Genomic DNA, 11,174 nt, shown 5'->3' with positions numbered 1-11,174 from the left:
CTATTTTGTTGTTGTTTTTATATGAAATATAAACTGATAAATCTTGAGACTGTACATCATTTGGTGACTTTTTTTACCTAAGCTGCCGCCAGATTTGTTCGACTTGAGCTTACAGTGCTATCAAGCTCACGATTCTTGCCAGGAGCAGACTAACTCTGAAGAGGCGGTAAAACTTGATAAAAAAGCGCATTGTCACGTTGACAATTACTCAGCGTTATCGTCAGCTTGAGGAGTTTGATAGAAGGAAAAGTGGTTAGCATATAATCCATCTGTTAGATGTTAGATTAGATAAACTGGTTAAATTCAATAACACACTTCTTAAATTCAATTTAATTTACTCACATAAAATGACAAAAACATTGTAAAAATATTTAAATATTTGCTAGTTATTTAATTTAAAAATCCCATGATAAACTCGCAAATTGTTAAATCATTGTTAAATGAAATCTTCTGCAGATACCACTCAGTTCTACTGTTTACTTTGATTAGATTCGTTATTTAAAGCAGTCAGTGAGTTCCTTTAGTTTCTGATGAGAGAAAATACGAGAGATGGACCACATCGGGAAAATCGAGCGGAAGGCTCACCCCCAAGCAACAGCCAACATAATATCGAAGCTCTCCTTCTTGTAAGACTTCTGGTGGAGGTGATTCTAAGAAGACTAACTGTGATTTTAGGTACACCTTACCATTGCTAGGAAGAGGCTACAAAAAAGAACTAGAAGAGAATGATCTCTACGCAGTACTGCCAAACTACAAATCGAAAAAACTAGGAGATCAGTTGGAAGAAGAATGGGCGAAACAACGAAAGAAAGGACGAAAAACCATTTCGATTTTCCGAATTCTCTGGATCTGCTACGGCTGGGAGTACTTTCTCCTCGGACTAATTCAACTGGTCATCAGAACAGCAGTCATGTAAGACCAATTTTGCGTTAACACAGTCTAATTTCGAGCTTTTAGAGTCATCTACCCCAAAGCTCTGTCGAAGCTCATCTCCTACTTCGACCAAAGCGAGAACATTCTCACCAAACACGATGCGTATTTCTACGGAGGCGTTTTAATAACAATAAACTTCATCAACTGCGTCTACCAGCACAATTACCAGCTCGCCATCGCAGGTTTGGGCCTAAGAGTTCGTGCAGCTTTCTGTTCCTTCATCTACAGAAAAGCTCTGAAACTGAGTCCGACGCGTCTCAGCGACATTTCTATTGGAAAAATCGTCACTCTCATCACCAAAGACGTGCATTCTTTCGAGAGTTTCATCCACTTCGCTAATGATATTTGGGTGGGCGTTGTGAAATCGGTGGTGCTGTTTTACATTCTTTACAACAGGATTGGCGTGTCGTCCATCGCTGGAATGGCGTTCTTTATCGCGCTGTTACCACTGCAAGGTGAGTTCTTCATTTTTTCTTTCGATGCTCAATCAATAATTTTAGTTTACATGGGGAAATGGGCGGCGAGTTTGAGGTTGAAAATGTGTAAGAAAACAGACAACCGGTTGCAGTTGACGCAAGAGACGCTTTCGGCGGTGAAGATCTTGAAGATTTACACGTGGGAGAATTTCTTCGAGAAGAAAATTGCTGCGGCGAGAAAGTGAGTGACGTATCCTTAAATTGCGCTTTTTCATTTGTTAATCTAAGATGATTTGTGATTTATTGCTGAGATTTCTTTTAATCTGAGACGCCACTTTTTATCTTAAATTTATATCTTTTTATAACACTGAAGATTTGTTACATTTTCGCTTGTGTTTATGTTAGCTTAAAGTCACATCGTCAGCAAAAATGTTTTAATCTTGGTTTTATGATTTATTGACGTTTAGAATGTTTTTGAAAATCTTTCACAAGAATTCTAAAACTGTTAAATTTTCTAATCGTCAAATTTCTTCTTTTAGACAAGAAATTAAAACCATGCACCGAATCTTCGCCTTGAAATTCAGCATTCTTCAAATCGGCAACTTGAGTGGTAAGATGGCCTTCTACCTCCTCATCATGACGTACACATGGCTCGGCAACCACATCACTGCAGAACTCGTCTACTTCGTCGAGAGCTGCCTCCAAATCGTAACCGTAACTATGAGCTTCCTCTTCCCACTCGGAATAACACAAAGTGCAGAACTGGTAGCCGCCGGTGAAAGAATTACCAACGTACTGGAAGCTCTCGAGATCCAATCAGACATAGACCAAGAAAACGCAACCACCAAACCCAATATCACGCTAAAAGGAGTCAGTGTCAACTTCAAAGACCACGAAATCCTCCACTCCATCACACTGTCGCTTAAAACAGGTCTCACTCTCATCACAGGACCTGTTGGATGCGGTAAAAGTTTCCTCTTGAAAACGATTCTGCAGGACTATGAACCATCAGATGGCGGCGTCGTGACAAGAGGAAGAATCTCTTACGCTTCGCAAGAGCCGTGGCTGTTCCCTTCGTCAATCAAACAAAACATTATTTTTGGGGAAAAGTACGACGAAGCGCGGTACAATGAAGTACTGGAAGCCTGCGCGTTGGTGTACGACTTGAAGTTGTTCTCCGATGGTGATAGCACCATTGTTGAAGATCGCGGAATCAACCTCAGCAAAGGACAACAAGCGAGAATTAATCTCGCCCGCGCGGTGTACAAAGAAAGTAATATTTACCTTCTGGACGACTGTCTTGCCGCTCTAGATGCCCACGTTAGCGACTTTATTTTTAAAGAGTGCATCATTAAGTACCTCCGCAACAAACTCGTAGTTTTCGTCAGTCACAACGTGCATCATGTTAAAGAAGTCGACAACGTAGTTATCATGCATAGCGGTTCGGTCTCCTCATGTGTTAAGTCTTCGGAGATCTCCGAGAAACAGATCTTGAAAGAGATTATCGATGATGGCACTCCAAGCAAACTCAAGGAGATTAACGAGGAAGAAGAAGAAAGCGAGGAGGCTGAACTCATCACCGAGACGACTACAGAGAAGAAGGTGTACCAGGAAGTGAAAAAGAAAGGAGCGGTGAGTTTAGGAGTCTACAAAAAATACATCAAGTTTGGGGGCGGCTTCCTTGTTTTTCTTTTGGTGGTTTTTATCTTCGGGACCGCCCAGTTTGTTCACAGCTACGCCGACAAACTTGTGAGTAAATGGTAAGAATGACTATTACTACTCTTCGGAGGTACAGCGGTGCTTTCTAGGGCAAATCTTGAGCAGAAGATTTCCAACTTTACGTTCCACAATAACCACACTAACTTCACCGACGATCAGTTGGCACGGATTGAAGGTAGTCGCAACTACCTCCAGAGTTTGTACAGTGGAATGATCATTCTCACTGTGATTTTTGAGTTTTCGAGCATTATGGCACTTTTTGCTGTGGCCAGAAAGGCCTCCATCAAGTTGCACAAATACATGATCAATCATATAGTCAATGCTACTATGCGATTCTTTGACACTAACTTCATTGGAAATATTTTAAATCGGTTTTCCAAAGATTTGACGGCCATTGATGAACATCTTCCTTTTGTAATCTTCCAGATTATAAGAGTAAGTTGCAAAAGAATGAAGAAGTTTATAACGTGTTCTTTTTAGGCGTCGTTGGTCATTGTTGCAGTTATCGCATTGATAGCTAGTGTGAGTACTTCGTTTCTTCTTCCAACAGTCGTATTATTGTCGATTATGGTAATCGTCAGAAGATCTTACTTACCGACAGGAAGAAGCTTGAAGCGTCTGGATGCCGCAAGTAAAAACAAATTTCTTTATTTTTAACTGTGAGCTAATTCTTCTCCTTCCAGCACGCAGCCCTGTCGTTGGTCACTTGAACGCCTCCTTGGAAGGCCTAACAACAATCCGAGCATTTAAAGCCGAGCAAATCCTCCGCGACGAATTCGATCGCCACCAGGACCTCTACACCTCCGCATCGTACACTTTCATTTCTTGCACAAGAGCATTCGCATACTCTTTGGACATTCTCAACACCATGTTTATCGCAATTGTCGTACTAAGATTCATCGTCTTCGACGATCGTAAGTTTTAATCACACAATGATACCAACTTTCTAAAATTAAATTTCTAGTTATGTTGGCCGGAAGTGTCGGTCTTGCTCTGTCGCAAAGTTTCCGCATGACCCACGTGGTGGAATGGGGGATCCGGCAATGGGCCGAACTCGAGAACTCGATGACTTCCGTCGAAAGAGTGTTAGAATACACCGAAGTCAAACAAGAGCCAACGTCCGGTCAGATTTTGGACCAGTGGCCCACAAAAGGAGAAGTGAAGTACTCGAACGTGTACTTGTCGTACACCAACTCAGAAGAGTACGTTTTGAAAGACATCAACTTCACCGCCCATCCCAAAGAGAAAATCGGAATTGTCGGACGAACAGGCGCGGGAAAGTCGTCAATTCTCTCCACTCTCTTCAGGTTGTACGAAGTGAAAGGAACAATCACCATTGACGGGGTTGACACCAAAACCCTTTCCCTGGACTTCCTGCGAAAGAACATCTCGATAATCCCACAGGACCCCGTTCTGTTCACTGGAAGAGTCCGGGATAACGTAGACCCAGAAGGTGTTTACACAGACGAAGAGATCTGGAAGGCAATCGAAACGGCGAATTTAAAACCTCTGATTCCCAGTTTGGATTTCGAAATCACCGAAAACGGCTCGAATTTCAGCGTGGGACAACGACAGTTGATATGTTTAGCAAGAGCTGTCATTCGCAATAATAAAATCATCGTCTTGGATGAAGCTACGGCGAACATGGACCCGGAGACTGATTCTTTGATTCATATGACAATGCGCAAGAATTTCGAGGACTGTACTGTTTTTACGATCGCTCATAAGTTGCATTCAATTTTGGATTCGGATAAAGTGATTGTGATGGATAAAGGAGAGATTATCGAATATGATGATCCGATTAATTTATTGCATAACAGAGAAGGCATCTTCCATCAGATGGTGAAAAAGGCGAGACTGTTGCCCCCGGCTTTAGTCTAGCTTGGAGGTGTATTTATTTTTTGTTAGATTTTCGTTTTGATTAAGTGAAATTAAACGTACTTATAATGTTAGTGTGTTGACAAATAATAAACTGATTAAACTCACTGAGGTGACTTATTTTGTTTCGCTAGTAAATCAGAAATTTCATTGCAGCACCAACAACAAAACTAGCAAGGATTTAAAAATTTTTTTGATCAACGGTTCCGACTCATCGTGTGCAAATTTTCAATAAAAAGAAAAAAAAGTGGGGATATGAGCCCACTCTTTCATGACTAGGGACGAGTCTGCTTTTAGTTATTTTGATTAGTTACTATAGCAACAACATTATTTCGAGAAATTTGAAATAACATCACCTACTTTTTGAGTCAATAGAGTTATAGTTGAATGTCTGATTCACAGCGCAACATTTTTCTATTTTGGTAAAATTTTTCAATAGTCGGGCTAGAAATGTTCACACGTTAGAACACAAATCAGCATTAAAATGAACGAAAATTTCAAGAGATTGAACTCTTTCAAATTACAAATCTGTGAGATACAAAAAATGTGGATGGAGTTAAACCAGTTACAAAATTCCGACAATAGTTTATACTATTACCGTAAAAACAGTGTAAACTGTTGGTTTTACTAATACTTCTGTTATTTATGAGATCTCAGGACATTGTGTAAAATGCAAACAGTTTTAATTCTTTAAATAGTATATAGCAAGTTGTAGCAGATTCGTTTTTAGTGTTTCTGATACTTTTATGTCTCTGTGCGATTTACTATTGACGCTGCAAAGGTGAGCTACAAAATCTGTATCTACTAGATTTTTTTTATTTTACTTTTTAATGTTTGTATACTTCATTTTATTTAAGTGTTTAAATTATTTATATCCTTTAAACAAATTTATTTAGATACTTTTTTTTATATTGTTTAAAAAAAAATTCTCGGATTTTTTTTAACGTTGATATTTTTTTAATATTCTAACTTCTGCATAAAATTGTTTGTTAAAAACGCAACAATTTTTAGATTTTGTGAAACAATTTTAATTAACTTAATAATTTTAGTTTTTTAAAAATTTCATCAAAATCATCCAAATAATAGTAATTTTAAGTTTAATAGTTGGCGAAAAAATCATTTTTCTAAGTGTAATTAAGCCAATATCTCGCTTATTTGCGGAGCGATCTTCATCTATTAATGCTCGTTTTACGCAGAATTCCACGTGGAATCCAAAAGTAGGCAATATTTGCATGTGCGTCAATAAATAACCGAGTTCAAAGCGTTTAAAGAAGTAAATAGTAAATTTTTAGATCCAAAATGTATAAAGCTTGATATCTTTCATATTTTCTAAGAAAACTTAAACTATGAATGCTAATTTTACACAGATTTTTACGATAAATCCACAACTGGTCAATATTTACACGTACATAAAAAAACAACCGACTTAGAAGCGTTTAAAGTGAGCTTTAAGTTCCGAAAGGTATAAAGCTCGATATCTCTGAAAATAAGACAGAACAGAAGATGCTGTTTTCACAATTGTTTTTGTCGCGCTTTTTACACTACAAACTGGTTTTAACTCGACTTCAAAAATCAAAAACTTGTTACCTTCTGCTGTTAAAATCTGAAATGTCAGTAAATTGTTTATTGTCTCAAATAAATTTGATTTAGAATGTATAAAACTGATTTCGAGCTTTAAAAGTTTAAATAGTGACAGCGCCGTGCAGCAGATGACATGACAGTGCGATACCAACCGTTAAACAACAAATTAACTAGTTTCGTTTCGGAGGCCTAGGCCGCCAAACGCCGTTTTCCGGCCTATTTACAAACCTCCAAAAACGTTAAAAAGAACGGCGATGTAAAAACATAATAAGAGCACAATTTTCGTAGTTATCAAAACACATCAACCACGCGCAATAAACCGAATTTAGCTGTTATTAGAACCAATTTACTAATAAAATACGCGCGTCTTTAGCTCGGTCCACAAAGAAAACAACGTGAGAAGAACGTAGTACTATAACTGTACAATTTTAGCCATGGATTACATGAAAAAGAATCCGAAACCGCCTCATCCTAGAGAAAGTGCCAACATTTTCTCACTTCTTTCATTTTTGTAAGTATCTTCTTTATTGTTCCTCTCTCAATTTCGTTTTAGTTACATGCTTCCTGTATTCGTGAAAGGAGCGAAACGAAGCTTGGACCAAAACGATTTGTACGAAGTACCATCAACCCATAAAACCAGCAAACTAGGCGACCAACTCGAAAAAGAGTGGAAACGAAATCGGGATAAAAATAAAAAAACTTCAATTGTGAAGTTGGTAGTGGCGTGCTACGGTTGGGATTTCTTTTTAATAGGAATCTGCGATCTGGTTGTTGGGACTCTCTTTGTGTAAATGCTCTTCTTCTTTGTAATTCTTCTTCACTGCAAGAATTTTTTTAGTGTTGTTCAGCCGTACGCGTTATCCAAAGTCATTTCTTATTTCAACCCCGACCAGACCGAAATGACGAAAAATGATTTGTACCTCCACGCCGCTCTTCTAATCGGACTAAACCTCGCCAAGGGCGTGTACCAGTACAACTGGTACTTCTGGATCAAAACAGTTAGTTACAGAATGCGCGCAGCTTTTGCGTCGCTCATCTACCGCAAAGCGCTGCGGTTGAGCCCTGAAAGCCTTAAGAAGAGTTCCATTGGGCAAATCGTCACTCTTCTTGGCAAAGACGTGCTTTACATCGAATTCTTCTCGTTTATCTTCAGCGACATCGTCATTTCCGTCGTCAAGACCATCATCGTTTGTTACGTGATGTACAGAAAGGTGGACAAGGCCGCTTTGGCAGCTCTTGGAATTTTCCTGGTGGTTTTGCCGGTGCAAGGTAAGTTGAACTATTGGAGGAAATGTTAAAGAAGAGGTTTTAGTGTACATGGCGACTTGGAGCGCGAGGTTGCGCACCCGAATGTGCGAGAAGATTGACCACAGACTCCAAGCCACGCAAGAAGCGCTTTCTTCTATTAAAACTATCAAAATGTACGCGTGGGAGAAACATTTTCGGAACAAAATCATGAGAGCTCGAAGGTACGTGCTTCTTAGTCGCAGCACCTCAACCTTTCTTTTGCAGGAAGGAAATCCAAAGCATGCACGCGATTTTCTACCTCCGGATGGCCATCCTGCAGATCGGAGCTATTGGAGGCAACATCGCCTTCTACCTTCTTATAATGACGTACAAGTGGCTTGGAAACCAAGTTACAGCCGAGCTTCTCTACTATATCGATAGTTGCTTTCAGATCTTTTCGTACACTATGGGGATTCTGTTCCCGAGTTCACTCTCCTTGATCGCGGAAATGGGGGCGTCAGTGCGACGCGTTACCCACTTTCTTGAACTACCGGAAGTACCACCAGCGTGTGCTTTCATTCCCGCCTCCAAGCCTCTAGTGTTTTTAAAAAGTGTCGACGTCCACCTCGATAACAAAGAGCTTCTTCACGGTGTTAGTCTGTCGGTCAGTGGTGGTTTGACCATCATCACCGGAGCTGTAGGGAGTGGTAAGAGCGTCTTACTAAAAACCATCCTCGGAGAGTACCCAATAAGTGGTGAGCGCGTGGTGGAAGGAACTGTTTCTTACGCCTCGCAAGAGCCTTGGCTCTTCCCTTCGACCATCCAACAGAACGTTTTATTTGGGGAAAGGTACGACCACGGACGGTACCACCAAGTCCTCAAAATGTGCGCTTTGGACTACGATATTAACCTCCTCCCGTCCAAAGACATGACGATAGTCGAAGACCGAGGAATCAACCTCAGTAAAGGCCAACAGTGCCGCATCAACCTGGCGCGCGCTGTTTACAAGAACTCCGACATCTATCTCCTCGACGATTGTCTATCATCTCTTGATAACACCGTCGCGGATTTTATCTTCAAAAAGTGCATTCGGACGTTCTTACAAAACAAACTCGTGGTGTTTGTGAGTCACAACGATCGGTACCTTCGCGAAGTCAAAAGCGTTGTTGTTGTCCACGGAGGAACAACCTCACAGAGTGGTAGTTTAGACACAACTTTGCTCGAGGAAGACCGGAAGGTTGAAGAAGTACCACACCACGACGCAGTCCCAACGAGACGTGTCTTCGAAGAAACTCTTCGGAAAGGTACGGTTAGTTCCGAAGCGTACAAGAAGTATCTTGCGTTCAGTGGAGGAGGTCTCGTTCTCGCTGCTCTTCTTTCAATGTACGTGCTGGGGCAGTTCGTTTCTAGTTATCCAGACAAGTTGCTTAGTCAATGGTAAGAATCTTCGTGCCTCCACAAGACTAATTTGTTTTGCAGGGTCAACATCGAGCAACAAATCTCCAATTTCACTCTGCACAACGTCTCTGAAGGTGTCAACGAAACGTTGCACTCGCGGGATAACACCCTGAAGATCTATACGGCGATGGTTCTTTCCAACACCTTCATCAACGTGATGGCAATGTTCTTCTTCTGGAGGATCATCAGACGGGCGTCTGTCAGTTTGTACAAGTACATGATAACGAATGTTATCAGCGCGACGATGTGCTTCTTCGACCGGACGTTCATTGGGAACATTCTCAATAGATTTTCGGACGATTTTAACAACATTGATGACAATTTGCCGTATTTTCTTAACCAGACGTTTTATGTGCGGTTAGTCTTGAGGAGACTCTGAGGATTTATCTTTGTGTTTTAGATAGCACTGTCTATTATTGCAACGACCATTCTCATAGCGACTGTTAATGCTTATTTTCTTATTCCGTCCTTTGGATTCTTCGGGTTCTTGGTCGTGACGCGGAGCTTTTACCTGAAGACGTCCAGAAGCTTGAAGCGTTTAGACCCGTCAAGTAACAAACACCAAAATACTAAACATTTCTTTATAAAGTTAATTATAGTAATTATTCAAAGTTCCTCCTTTCAGTCCGCTTCAAAGTTGAAACTATCTAAGATGTTTAATTTCAGCCTTGAGTCCAGTCATTGGTTATTTCAACGCCTCCATCGAAGGTCTCTCCACCATCCGAGTCTGCCAAGTCGAAAATGTCTTAAAAAAAGAGTTTGATCAACACCAAGACCTCTACATCTCCGCGATTTATCTCTTCCAGTGCTCCATGAAGACATTCGCGTTTTGGTTAGAGACATTTTGCAACATTTTTATGATAGTAATCATCGGACACTTTGTCTTTTCCGACGACAGTAAGACTGTTAATTCCTTTTCATCAAAACTCATGAAGATTTTCAGAATACCTGGCCGGTAATGTGGGTCTTGCCCTCTCCCAAGCCCTCAAAATGATCTCAATCTTACAATGGGGCGTCTGGATGTGGGCCGAGCTTGAAAACTACATGACCTCAGTGGAGCGAGTCTTAGAATACGCCGAAGTAGCCAAAGAGAGCGACGAAGGCGCTCTCTTCTTACCACGACCTCTGGAAGGGAAGATCACGTACGACAACGTCTTTCTGTCGTACGACGCCACCCACCACACTCTCAAAAGTGTTAGTTTCATTATCAACCCCGGAGAAAAAGTGGGAGTTGTTGGTCGTACCGGCGCCGGAAAATCCTCCATAATTTCGACACTTTTTCGCTTGTACGAACCTGAAGGAACCATCCTTTTAGACGAAGTTGACACCAAAACTCTCTCACTAAGCTTCCTCCGGAAGCACATCGCCATAATCCCACAGGATCCTGTCATCTTCGCTGGAAGCGTCCGGGAAAACATCGATCCAGAGAAAAACCACTCCGATGCGGAAATCTGGAAAGCCCTTGAAACTGTTAATCTAAAAACGAACTTTTCCAGTTTAGACGACAATATTAGTGACAGTTTCAGTGTTGGACAGCGACAATTGGTTTGTATAGCCCGAGCAGTCGTGCGCAAGAACAAAATCGTCGTCTTGGATGAAGTTACAGCTAGTGTTGACAGTGTCACGGATGCCCACATCCAAGAGACTATAAGAAGAGTTTTTGATGGTTGTACTATGATTGTGGTTGCCCATAAACTCCATTCGGTGCTCGATTTGGATAAGATTCTTGTGATGGAGAATGGGAAGGTTATCGACTGGGACAGTCCGGAGAGTTTGCTAAGGAGGAAAAATGGGTACTTTTACGAAATGGTGCAGAAATTAAAGATGTAAATGTGTCGTACGAAATGTACTTATGTTAATAAAACTGTTGATGAATTGCTTTATTGCTAAATTGGGAATTTTTCAATTTTCAAATATTTAAGTCAGTTTAGAACTATTAGCTTCAATTCGAGACTCCCACAG

General features: G+C 40.8%; 2 protein-coding genes across 2 annotated transcripts; both read left to right on the top strand.

Annotated features, from left to right (window-relative positions):
• The first annotated feature begins 549 nt into the window (after positions 1-549).
• Positions 550-4,949, top strand: LOC148174590 (ATP-binding cassette sub-family C member 4-like). Its single transcript, XM_088036204.1, has 9 exons — positions 550-626; positions 676-912; positions 958-1,388; positions 1,434-1,590; positions 1,889-3,109; positions 3,158-3,503; positions 3,549-3,699; positions 3,752-3,982; positions 4,033-4,949. The coding sequence occupies exons 1-9, from the start codon at positions 550-552 to the stop codon at positions 4,947-4,949; spliced, it is 3,768 nt and encodes a 1,255-aa protein (XP_087892330.1).
• Positions 4,950-6,705: 1,756 nt separating this feature from the next.
• LOC148174589 (ATP-binding cassette sub-family C member 4-like) lies at positions 6,706-11,079 on the top strand. The gene is made up of 9 exons (XM_088036193.1): positions 6,706-7,038; positions 7,081-7,314; positions 7,366-7,796; positions 7,840-7,996; positions 8,040-9,191; positions 9,234-9,564; positions 9,613-9,763; positions 9,879-10,109; positions 10,156-11,079. The coding sequence occupies exons 1-9, from the start codon at positions 6,962-6,964 to the stop codon at positions 11,040-11,042; spliced, it is 3,651 nt and encodes a 1,216-aa protein (XP_087892319.1). The 5' UTR covers positions 6,706-6,961; the 3' UTR covers positions 11,043-11,079.
• Positions 11,080-11,174: the final 95 nt, after the last annotated feature.

Source organism: Gnatocerus cornutus, chromosome 5 (assembly GCF_029298725.1).
Source record: "Gnatocerus cornutus isolate USDA-ARS CGAHR chromosome 5, icGnaCorn1.1, whole genome shotgun sequence".
Taxonomy (NCBI): Eukaryota; Metazoa; Arthropoda; class Insecta; order Coleoptera; family Tenebrionidae; genus Gnatocerus; species Gnatocerus cornutus.
The sequence above is the reverse complement of the archived record's forward strand: the minus strand, read 5'-3'. Positions and strand labels throughout refer to the sequence as shown.